The sequence below is a fragment of the Scaptodrosophila lebanonensis genome, unplaced genomic scaffold (assembly GCF_003285725.1).
Source record: "Scaptodrosophila lebanonensis strain 11010-0011.00,11010-0021.00 unplaced genomic scaffold, SlebRS2 tig00000024-arrow-pilon, whole genome shotgun sequence".
NCBI lineage: Eukaryota > Metazoa > Arthropoda > Insecta > Diptera > Drosophilidae > Scaptodrosophila > Scaptodrosophila lebanonensis.
In genome coordinates this window covers 10,359,582-10,372,680 of record NW_022060538.1, presented here as the reverse complement: position 1 = coordinate 10,372,680, position 13,099 = coordinate 10,359,582, and the positions used below count along the sequence as shown (strand labels likewise).

Sequence of the window (13,099 nt, the reverse complement as noted above, 5' to 3'; positions counted from 1 at the left end):
GGAATATCGACGCTTAGCTGGTGGCGGCCTCAAGACAAGTTGTGCGGGTTCGCTGATCAATCAGCGATATGTGCTGACAGCGGCGCATTGTGTGACCGGTCGGATAGAACGAGATGTCGGACCATTGTGAGTATTAATGAGAATTAGTGGGGCTCATCAGTTGGTGACCTACGAGATGTTAAGACAATTTCAAAAACTTAGAAGAGGAATGTTAGTATTGTTTTCTGTGATTCAGATGGAAATCAAAATAGTCCATTGTATCGGCTTCATTTGCGAATTCGACTTCATTTTTAAAGTGTCTCAATTGCTTTTTAAAATTGAATTCGAAAAAGTTATAAGTAGGATTGGGATATATGATCTTATAATATGGGTCACGCACTTTATTCTGTTAAAAAAAAACTCTTTATATTTATTTATCTCACTTTATTCTGTTAAAAAAAAACTCTTTCTGATGTATTTTATCAGAGAGCCATTTGGAATGATTCTATTAAAAAAAAATTTTTAAATAACAGTTGTAGGACAAATCAATACAATAAATAAATAAATAATAGCGACGCTTTAAATTAAAATTGTGGGAGAAAAAACATCAAAATGATGATAAAGGTTTGCCTTAATTTTTTTTTTTGATTTGAAATCTAAAAAAAATTCTACCAGCTTTTATATTTTTCTAGATTTTAATAATTGAATTTTATAATTCCGTAACTATTGATAAAATGTAAAAAGTTAGCAAGATGATTTTTTAGCAAGTCATTGCCCTATTTTCTAATTATTTATTCTCATGATGTATTTGTCAGATAAATGAGTCGAAGATCGTGTAAAATATATACAAAAAGAAGAAGATACATATCTATGTTTATAAACATAACTAATGCCAAAATCATAGCTAGCGGTTCAATATCCTGAAAAATAGAATCGATCATTTCAAAAGCAACCTGTTTTTGTGAACTTGTTATTTAAAAGTTCAAGACTCTCAGCTTTATGTCTCAAGTATTGCAATGTTTTTATATATTCACCTAGTTGTATCTGTAGAGCAATTTCTACCACTACCTTCCCCACACTACTAAATTTAAATTGTTAATTTTCATGTTATGTAAAGTTAATTCTCAATACTGAATGCATGAAACGAAACGTCAACAACCTATTGCGATTGGACGTCACTGATAAACGTTTTCAGAGAAAGTTATATGAGCGCTTATTCATAGTTGTTTTGATTTCGAACGATTTCCAAGAATTGAACCTTAGTTTCGCGCAACTGTTGGAGGCTGTAAGGGATCCCCAGAGCGTACGCATGACTTAGAAACTTTGTCGGACTCTGAATGGTAGAAAATAACAAGCTCCAGGCTGTTATTATTGTTTATTGTTGTCTTTCTGGTTTTAAAATGCAAGAATCTTAATTAACACTCTGAACGACGTTCAAACCAGATTTTTAGAACGTGTTGTTTTGTTGTTGTTGTTTTGCCACTTGTTAACAATTCATTTAGCCGTGATTCATTCAGTTTCAGTGTTTTTGGTGAGGTAGGTAGGTGGGTTGGTCGCTTCGCCGGTGGCCGCAGGTCGCTGTCCATTCGTTACGCTCTTAACTTTAATCGCTGAGCAGTTGACCCATGGTTTCAGTAGTGGTTCTGGCACGTTCGCACTTTTAAAAATCAATTAGCTAGTCGATTGCCTTGCTTAATGAGATTTACATTTCCTATACTCTATTGCAGAACCTCCGTACGTCTGGGTGAGCATGACACGCGTAGCACTGTCGACTGCTCCGGTAATGTGTGTGCACCGGAAGCTCAACGTGTGGGCATCGCTGAGAAGCGCGTGCATGACAGCTATAGAATGGATTCCCCAAATCAAGTGCACGATATTGCGTTGATTCGCATGGAGCGCAATGTACGTTACTCGGACAGCATCCGACCCATATGTCTACCCTCCGTTGCTGGCCCGGAGCCGCGACGTGCCGGCCAACAGTACACAGTCGTTGGCTTTGGACGCACCCTGCAGACCAAGGAGAGTCCTGTCAAGCAAAAGCTAACTGTGGCCTATGTGGAGCCGGCCCAGTGCCAGCGCAAGTTTGCCGAACGCAAAATCCAAATCGCACCCACCCAGATCTGTTTGGGAGGTAAGTTCGGACAGGATAGCTGCGATGGGGATTCCGGTGGTCCGCTGATGCGCTTCCGTGGCAGTGCCTGGGTTCTGGAAGGCATCGTCTCCTTCGGCTACAAGTGCGGCCTCAACGGCTGGCCGGGCGTCTACACAAATGTGCAAGCCTACGATATATGGATAAGGCAGAATGTGAGAGCCTAATTATAGTACAACTGTTAATCAGGTTTAAGTCTGAAGCTCTAAACGTGATCTTGCCGCATCTGGACGCCGACTGGCTGGCGTTCACACATACAAATACACGTCACCCATACACACACACATACGTAATATTTTAAAATAATTATAAGTATTTGTTTAGCTTTTAAACTGTTAGCATTAGAACCAGTAGTAAGATCAAATAAAAATGAAAATAAATCAAATGCAAAATATGCGAATTATGCATTTCAAAAATGGCATTCTATATGGGATTATTAAATTATATAGACAGACTTTTGCATGGACTAATGTGAAATGCGCATCTTCAAAAAAAAAAAAAAAAACGTTTAGAAGTCTTTAGAAACTTTGTTAAATTATATCTTAAATATTATTACATACTTTAAAGACAATTATCTTTCTTTTCATATCATTTAATTCAATCATGCGAGAATTGGTGGGTTGGTTTATAGTCGACCTCTAATTATGCTTTCATTCACATCTACCGTTTTGACTGAGACAGTCAAGTAAGTTCATAGACGTATAGTTAATCGAATAGTATTTTGTTCTCTTTATGTGAATATGAATTACAAGTATATTATATTAATAATATTGAAATTTGAGGACAATTCGAATTAATTACTTTTTGTATAATATATAATAAGAATATATTTATATTGTTAATAAACGAATAAATGAAACTATATTAAATAAAATGGAAATATTTTTATTGGAACAAACGAAAAGCTAAAGAAAATCGCATAGTTAACATTATAACTAGAAGCAAAACCAAAAATGATATATAAAAAGAAACAGCATACTTGTATATAGGACAAATATATTAATCGAGGAAATAAAGAATTAAATCTATATTTATAGTATTATTAAAAAAATTTTTTTATAATATATAAATAAATTAAAGATGAGAACTAACAACTTATTCGAACTGCGAAATATTAAATTATTATAAAAAAATATAATAATATAATGTAATATTTATATTTATGTTCTTTAAATTTTGAAATTAAAATAATACTGTTGATTCAGAAAAAGAAGTAAAGGAATTAAATCACAATTTAAATCCTTACATTGAATATTCATTGAAGCACTTTAAAATTATTAAATTGATTTCAAAACGGAAACAATTTTCAAATATTAAGCAAAAGCAATTATCATATTAAAAACAACGAAATATAGTCATAAATATGAAATCAAGACGAGAATAGAAGTCTTAAATACCCCACACCTACTGCCACAAAAAGGCTATACTAATATGATTCTTTTACAGACAGAAGGAAACTTTGTAGATTACATGTTTAAATAGTAGACATAGCGCTTTTATTAAAGAAAGAACCAGAAAGTTTTCGGACACGGAAGAATGCAGTGTGCTTATGAGGCTTTCGCGCCACTGTGTATACAAATGTATACAATTTTTTGAATACTATGTGTACAAATATGCTAAGACGTATGTACTATGGAATGTGTTTATTTGATTATCTCTCTTTTGAAAATCTCTAATAATAGTGGGCAGATGTGCTATGCACTTGAATACGTCGCTATTTAGTATATCCTTAATATTTTATTATCATGTCTGTCATACTTGTATCACTTATTGATGCAAAATAATTCTTAGTAGGATAACTTTTGTTACTTATATTACAATTATATTTACTCTATTTGCACTACTACCCTTATTATAATACTTATATTATCTTATAGCTGTCATAGGAATGATCGGTGTAGATATCAAGCTTAATACCTTATTTGAGTTAAAAATAATATAAATCCTTTTGTTAATTTAATATAACTAATTTCCAGTTTCTGATTTATAAACATAAAAATGAGGGTCTTCTATTTGTCGCCAGAGTTTGCATTTTGTTATTATTTGCACACCCTTTATTAACCTGTAAGGCAGTTTCTGATTTTTATAATCATTAAGTGTTTTTATTGCTTATCGCCTTATATTAATCTACTATTCAGTTTCTTATTTATAAACTCAATGAGTGTGTATTTATATGTTAAAATGTTCTGATATTCTTGCGTAATTTTTTAACTATTTTCAAATTGTGGCTTAGTACTTTCGATTTATTCAATAACAATATATAAGTAATAACATTTTATATATATATTAAGATTTAAAATTAAAAATTCAAATATGATTAATATTTGCAGCATGCATCATGCATCTTGTTATTATTTGCATACCCTTTATTAACCTATTAAACAGCTTCTGATTTATTATTTATAGAAATCTATTACTTATCGCCATATTTTGCGATTTGTTATTATTTGCATACGTTTTATTAATCTACTATTCAAACAGTTTCTTATTTATAAACTGAATGTGTGTGTGACTACAACTAAGTGCGACTAAAAATTTCCATAGCTAATAGGCTACCTAACTTATGCTTGATATGCTTCTAAATCTATTGATGGGACTTTCCAGCAACAACAACATCAATATGAACTGCTGAGGCCAAAGTCAAAGGCAAAATCAATACAAAGTGCATTGTCATTGCCACTGGGCTTTAATTGGCCGCAGGCAGTCGTTGGCAAAACCGCAAGAAAACTTCCGCTTGGGCCGCAGTGCTGATTAAAAGCTCTGCACTGGATTTCGCAGTGGCTCCTAAAAGTAGGCAATGCGCCGGCAGAGCTTAAATTGCGAATGAAAGTGAAACCAGCTGCACAGCTGAGCGAGCGGACAGACCTTCCGACTATCTCGCTGTCCCGCTGTCCCGCTGCCTGTCTTGATTGCATAATCGGACCAGTTAGTGCGGCGCTTGACCGTTGCTCTCGTTTCGGTCACAGCCGCTGCAGTTTTGGACTCGTTTGGATTGGAAACAAAAAAAGATGTCACGAGAAGCGTCGGCGGCGAAGGCGGTAGCATTACTTTAAACAGCAGGGGTTTTTTTTTTGGTGTGTTTTTTTTGCCACTTCGGCTCTTCCGTCGTGCCGACATCGTTGGCTGTTGTCGTTGTTGTTGTGTGCAGTTCAAGTGCCGCTGAGGTTTCAGTTTCGATTTCGCGCAGCATTCAAATTCAATACACAGCTGAGCGTTCGCGTGAGCGGTTTTACAGTTTTTTTCTGACTCTGAGCGCGTATCTGCTTTTACGTTTATTTCTTCTTCTTTTTCTTCGTTTTGTGACCGCGATTGCGTATACGCCGTGTTGTTTACATCGCCAGCGTTCAGCGTCGTCAGCAATATTTACTTTCGCAATTACAATTGTGTCGATTATTATTAGACCTATAATTACGAGCAATCGATCGTTCGATTGTTGTTGTCAGTGCCTCGACCGCCGTCGCTCATGTTTCGCACGGCGCATTGGGCTTTGTGGGCGGCCGCCTGCTCATTGCTCGCCAGCTGCTGTCTCGCAACGGATGAGATCGGACGTCAGAGCTGCGATATACCCAACGAGACGAAGCGTGGCATTTGTGTGCAGGTTAGCCAATGCTCGGCGTATCTTCAAGTGCGCAATGTGACGAACTTAACCGCGGAGAAGGTCAATTTTCTAAAGAAAGTGCAATGTGAACTCGAAACAATTGCTTCCGGCGATCAGCCTGCAGATGACGGTCATGCCGACTATGAATCGTTAGTCTGCTGCCCGGCCAATGGACAGGATTATCTATATCCTGTCATACAGTTCTCCAAATTCGAGTATCGGCGCTTTCTCGATGTCACGGCGCGCTTTAAAAAGAAGAAACTCAAACGACGCATTCAAACTGTCGAGCCTAGCACGGGCTTTAATTTGCTTAACGAATGCGGCAAACAGGTCACAAATCGCATCTATGGCGGCGAAATAGCCGAGCTGGATGAGTATCCCTGGTTGGCTCTGCTGGTCTATCATTCAAGTAAGTTGAACTTGAATCTCAATAATATTTTGATATAATTACGTTCAAATTTAATTTCATTTAAGACCTATTCAAATGTTGTTCAAACCTAGCTTCGTTTTTCGACAAAATTTAGACACAATTTCGGCCCAAAAGCTAGAATAACCAAAGTTGGTATCCAGATTCTCCTATGTCCGAGAAAGAACGAGTTTATTTTATTTTTTTGAAATGGCGAATGCTTCTAGAAATACTAAGCATATACCATTAAATATAACTGTGCACATTATGATTTTTGGTGTTAGAGAGCTCCTATCTACCTATGTATGACTAAATTGATCTTCTTTTACAGATGACTATGGCTGCAGTGGATCTCTAATTGATGATCGTCACATCTTAACCGCCGCCCATTGTGTACAGGGTGAGGGCGTGCGTGAACGTCGTGGATTGTGGGTTTGCTTTAACCAGAATTGTAATTAACTTTATTCATTTCTAATTGTGGCTTTCTTCTATTTATAGAAAACATGTGCGCTTGGGTGAATTTAATGTCAAAACAGAGCCCGATTGCGTTGAAGAGCCTAACTACTTGAGCTGTGCGGACGCTGCTTTGGATATAGCTTATGATAAAATATATGTGCATCCTGAATACAAGGAGCATTCTAGTTACAAATACAATGATATTGCCATCATTAAGCTGAAGCATCCTGTGTCCTTTACACACTTCATTATGCCCATTTGCTTGCCAAATAATACGGCTGAGACGCCTTTTGTGGAGGGACAAACGTTCTCGGTCTCCGGTTGGGGACGAACTGATCTATGTGAGTAAGATACAGCTTGGAAATGTAATTTAGTAAACATTTTTTGATGTGCTGATAGATATAATATTTGATATTTTTTAATGATCAGCTAAGACTTCCCGTTTGCATTTTCGTCTGTAATTCATAGCGAAATGACAGAAGAGTGAAACAAAAGCTAAAAGGGTATACTTGTTTTAAATTGAACTTATGCTTTTTTGCTTAAAATGTAGTAGCTTAGGTTTTGATCAAGAGAGGAACAATGTTGAGACACCACACACTTAATATTTGTAAGTACTGAAAAGTATGTATTTGAAAATTCAAGATGAGAAGAAGTGGCTCTAACGGATAGAAAATAATATTTTTACTAATTAAAAATTGTTGTATGCAAAACACTTGGAATATAAATATAATATCAAATTTAATAATCTGATCAGGAATTACACAATTATCATTATCGATGCAATTCGAAAACATTATATAATATATATTTGTGAACAATTTGGATGTCGAAAACGTAACAATGGTCGGCCTATTCCGCCTAAGAAGAATTAGCAATAATAAATGTGTGTGTTTAGTTGAAGTAATTTTTTTAAAGCCGACAAATATTGAATGGAATGATATTTTCATATGTTGAGATAATTTGCAATTGAAATTACATCTATATATCACCTATATATTTAGCATACGCAATATAATGAATTACACTTTAACCGATAATTATCAAATGGAAATAGATTACTAAATGACTTTCCTCTTTAAATTTGCAGTCAACAAGTACTTCATCAACATACACAGCCCCATTAAATTGAAGCTGCGCATACCCTATGTGTCGAATGAGAATTGCACGAAAATATTGGAGATGTTTGGGGTACGTTTGGGGCCGAAACAGAAGTGCGCCGGTGGGGAATATGGCAAAGATACCTGCGCCGGCGATAGTGGTGGTCCACTAATGTACTTCGATCGTAAACATTCCCGATGGCATGTCTATGGCATCGTCAGCTACGGATTCACACAATGCGGCATGGCCGGACATCCGGCGGTTTACACAAATGTTGCCGAATATATGGATTGGATTCAAAGTGTTCTGGGCACTTGACAACAGATTTATTCGATTTACCCAGTGGGGTGGGTGGCATCTAACAACACCGATATTTTCAAATATTTGTACATATTTTGCTAATTATCTAACGGCAAATGCTCGTGCCGTCTGCTATTTGACTAATTGTGTGTGCGACTGTGTGTGTGTGTATGCATGTGTGTGTATGTCTATGGCTGAGTGCTATTTGTGTGCGTTAACAAAAGTCTGAAAAACATGTCTTTATTTAAATAAACTATTAAAATATTTACACAACAACAACAATAAAAACATGAAATTGAAAATAAAATTGAGAAACACACTTGTTGCTTTAATTTTTTAAAAAGAACCGTCACAGTAATTAAACAAAAATGATTTGAGTTTCAGGTTTTGTGTCGTTTTACTTGGAATTGCATCACGCCCTTCAGCTCTGAAGTGTCTCATGATTCACAATTGCCAGAGTCTGTTACAATAACTCACCCGCACCGACAATTGTGTGGTTAACCACAATTGGCCACAAAGGCGGCTTTTATTCGCATGCCCGCTTAGTCAACGCCTGCCCTTGAGTGGGCCATAAAAAAGGAGCAGCCAAGAGTGTGCAGTCAGTCACCTCCCACTGGTTCCAATTGGAAATTAATGATGGACTAAGAAGAGCTGCAAAACTATCGATAGTGGGTCATCTCGATTATTGCGATAGTACGTGTTTCATAGTCGGACATGAAAGATTTGCGATTTTAATTACCTCGCTCGCATACTCTCAACAGAGCTCTCTTCTTCCCTTCCTTACGACTATAATGACCTCTATTTCTCTCTACGACTTAAAGAAATCCTTTTCTATGATTATACTTGATTAGGTGGGGGGCCACAGCTTGTAGGACTATTTTTTAACTTTCCTCTACTAAGTTGGATATTTTTGTCCTTTCTGAATTAATTTTTTCATTTATTATTTCCATTTTATAGGTTTAGTTTGTGAGATCGATCTATAACGTCTTTGAACATATCTGACTGTGAAACCAAATACCAAATCTTCCAACATATCGGAGGCGTTATATTACTGTAAATTTCCAAGATGGCATAAATCAATGCTTAGAGCATGGTTATTGCAGCTCGTATACTTTTTGAGAATCTGGCGTTCATGCAGACGTAGAGACAGAGGCTGTTTTACATCTTCTTCCGTGTATAACATATGAAAATTCTTTTGCATAGTATAAAATCAACAATATTTTATTGAAATCCAATAGTAATAGCTATAATGGCGACCATTCTACTATAAATTTACCTTCAAATAGAATAAGTTTTTTGCAAAATATTTGCTGTAAATCTACAAATCTTACACCACTTTTTGTGGATCTGGGCGTAGAAGAAATGAGAAAACGGCATTAAAATTCAAGGCTTTAATTAAACTTGAGTCAATCTTTTCAATAGAATATTCAAAAACGTTTAGTATTAAGTGTTACTATTTTGCATTTGGGAAATTGATCTTAAAACAAATACCTTTCCAAATACTGACATCTATTCTACTTGCCTTTTTTCTTCTAAGTGTATACTTGGCAAATAACTTTTTTTGACGTTTGTAAATTAATCATTATTATTAATAATTAATTTAATTAGGGAGGCGTTTTTGAAATAAATTTTCTTGCATGTTGTTGGCAAAGACAAGTTCAGAATTTGTTCAACAAGTTCGGCTTTTGTTACCACTGTGCATAAATTGGCCGTGGCTCGCCATCATCAGCTGTTGTCACTTTTTCAGCTGACAAAAAATAACTTGTTATTGCAGTTTTTTCGACTTTTTTTGTTTTAAACATATGCGTTTTGATGTCGTCATTGATTGCCACACTTTGCTTTCACTGCTCATTCGCGTGCACTCAAAAACGTCGTTGTATTTTAGCCATAAAAACGAAGCAGCAGCGATTTTATCGCCAAATGATGCAATAAAACCAAAAACCACAAACTAGTCCAGTCATTCATCAGTTCGACAAAAATAGCCCGAAAGAAGAAGAAGCAGAAGAGGAGCTCGATTTGTATGCAAGCCGGCTTAAGCAGGTGGCTATAACCGATTGTGCCACTGACCAAAATTGGCGACGATTTGGAAGCGATAGCTGCCGTTGCCGTCCCCGTTGTCTGTTGTCTGTTGCCGTTACTGATGAGTGGTGTGCGTCATGCCCGTCGAGAGGTGAAAGTGAACTTGACTGCTGGTCGAGCGGTTGAGGCGTCTCTGATATGCTGTAGTGGAGCCGAAGCGTCGTTCATGATTCTCCGATAGGCGCCACATTAATATTCATGATGATGTTTAATCAATGAGCAATACCCCCAATATTCGTACGAAGAAGACGAGACGGCGCCGCAGTCTTTCCAGGTTTGTTTGTATTGTTATCGCCGCTGATATTTGTGGTTTTCATTATGAAGCTTTGGCGATTATTATGTTAACCTTGAACTACATAGGTGAGTGTATTATCATGCTAATGGACACGTATGCCAAACGCAAATTGGCAAAACGTACAGATTTGACATTGAAAATAATAATGAATAATGAATGCAGTCAAAATAACCCGAAATATGATTATAGGCACAGCACTTCAGGTTTGGTTTCCATACATTTTTCTATTCACCTAACTTCCTTCACATATTGGCGGATTTCCATTAGAGTTATACTTCGTATATATGTACATCTGATTTTATTTATTTGAAAAATTAAAACAAAAACAAACTACTTAAAATATAAGAATAAATTAAAAACGTATGGGGAGAAAACTTAATAATATTTTATCAGTTCGGTTCGCTTTCCTCAGTCGCTTTCCTCAGTCTTAAACAACATTTCAAAACTGGTCAGAACAAAAAGAAAACATACAGCTATAGGGAATGACTTTTCAGTGAAGAAGGCTTTATCGAGTATGCGAGAAACGGCTGAAGGGAACTCAAAAATTGAACTATTTTATATGTCTATCAGTATGAGATTTGGCTGAAGAGAAATCAAACTCAATTTTTTAATTTTTTTAAATATTCGAGCAAGGCTTACAGATCTTGTTATACATTTTGGGGCCCTCTAGCTTCATGTTTCAACCTATTTCTTTATTTATTTTTATTTTTTTTGCAAACTCTATCTTACTTTTAAGTTAGTTTGCTAGCCAGTATGCATTGGATAATTTTCTGACAGAGCTTCGCGGCAGCTCAATTAATTTAGAATTCTTAATTAATGCATGAAACTAGGAAGTATTTTTTACGGACCCATTCAGCTTTCAGATACCTTCTAAAGCAGCTCATGCCAGCGACTCAGTTATTGCTCCAAAAGTGAGGTTGACAAAGAAAGCTCTTAAAAAAACATCTAACACAAGAATGAGAAATTAATAACATTTCTCTTCATTTTATAAATAGATATATTTTTTTATTTACTAACAAACAAAGCTGCCGATGTAGAAAATCAATACAATAGAAATCTTAAAGTAAACAACATTTTATTTGGCAACCCACCAGTTTTGCCCCGGTTCATAGCACAGAGCAGTCAGAGACTTTATTAGTTATTAGACCCAACATAAAGCTACATATTCCATCAGATCTTAAGTTTTGGCATTGGAATTTTGGAATATTAATGTCTGTTCTTTTTGGCAGATGAAGGAGCAGAGCAGGCCCAAGCTATCCAAATTTTAGGAATGCAATCCAAATATATATATATATATATATATATATATATATATATATATATATATATATATATATATATATATATTTTTTTTTTTTTTTTTTTTTTTTTTTTTTTTTTAAGCCAATTGTCATTTAATAGGTACATATGTCTTGGTTTAAAGAGTTTGTTTTTCTTTTCGCTCAATAATTTGTTAAGGTTTTTTCGCCTTTTGATTCCCCTATACTCACTATCCTTAAAGAAACGAAGAAATCTTGATTGAGAACAATGTGGATGTTTGGTATCATGGTTATCCAGAAACGCTCTATGCTTATAGGTAATAATTTTTGCACCTGAAATGAGTGTGGTTCATTGTCATATCGACCAGGAAAGTGAGACGAGATAGATTTGGAGAATTTTCATTGCTTCATCCGGAAGATAGTAACTTTTTCATACAAAGAACTTTTAAGAATTTGCGCTGCAATATTCACTTACAAAACGTTTATAATAGCCGGCATTATACCTGATAAATGTGGAGCCAGATGCACATCTGGCATTATTTTAAACAAAAGAACAAATTCAAATGTCAATCAAACTTTGAAACGCACAGTGACCGCAAAAAATGAAAAATTGAGAGGGCTGGCAAAGGAAAATTCGATTAGCGACTAGCTGGCAATAAAAGTGGATGCAACGCCCACAAGCCCAACATTATAAAGCCAATTTCAATAACCAACCTAAGAGGTCTGCTGGGTAATTGTCTAAAAGTAAAATCACCCCTGACTTCTAATTGCCAGTTTGGACATTTTCTAAAGTTTGTTTAGAAGAAAATTATATGGTTGGGCTGAAAATTGAGAATTAGCCATATGTTGGACAGGAAGGCAGGCAGGTAAACAAAATCCAACTCCCCTCAGTCGTCACCCCTTCCCTACTCTCGTTCTGGATTTTTGTAAATTTGTCGATTGTTTTGCCATTGCACAGCTGAAGCAAAGCACACTACAATAAAAGTTGATCGTTTTTGTTAATTTCGCGCTGCTGCTCATATCAATAAATGCCAACGTGCTACACAGACGTTGACATGCCATTAACTGTCAAACGACAAACGCGTCACATTCAGGATATATATGTGTGTGTATATATATATATGTAGGTACTATAAACACACAATTGCTTTGCATTACGAGCACTTATCCAGGGATGCCTTAAGCCATCATCGATGTATCGCACCCTGTCGCAAGGGTAACTTGCGGAGCATTTGCGCGAAATTGTTGTATAAATTCAATGAAATTAGAATGTGAAAAAGAAGAAAAATAAATAAACATAGCCATGAAAATGGCAAATGGAAAAAGTGTGCAGGGCCCATGTGTGTTTGTATCGCTTTCATTAGTTAATGGATTGGGTGTGCAAGCATATGTAGGTACGAGCAGTAATAAATGGAAGAAACATAAAATAAAAATTAGAGCTGCAATTGAGTTGTATTGTAAATGTGAAGGGTTTTATTTT

At 35.8% G+C, this 13,099-nt stretch overlaps 1 protein-coding gene across 1 annotated transcript; it reads left to right on the top strand.

Annotated features, from left to right (window-relative positions):
- The first annotated feature begins 12 nt into the window (after positions 1–12).
- LOC115620247 (serine protease 7) lies at positions 13–8,301 on the top strand. The gene is made up of 6 exons (XM_030513396.1): positions 13–126; positions 1,707–2,283; positions 5,529–6,135; positions 6,464–6,560; positions 6,631–6,929; positions 7,676–8,301. Exons 2-6 carry the CDS (start codon positions 1,828–1,830, stop codon positions 8,002–8,004), a joined length of 1,788 nt encoding a protein of 595 aa, XP_030369256.1. The 5' UTR covers positions 13–126; positions 1,707–1,827; the 3' UTR covers positions 8,005–8,301.
- The last annotated feature ends 4,798 nt before the right edge of the window (positions 8,302–13,099 follow it).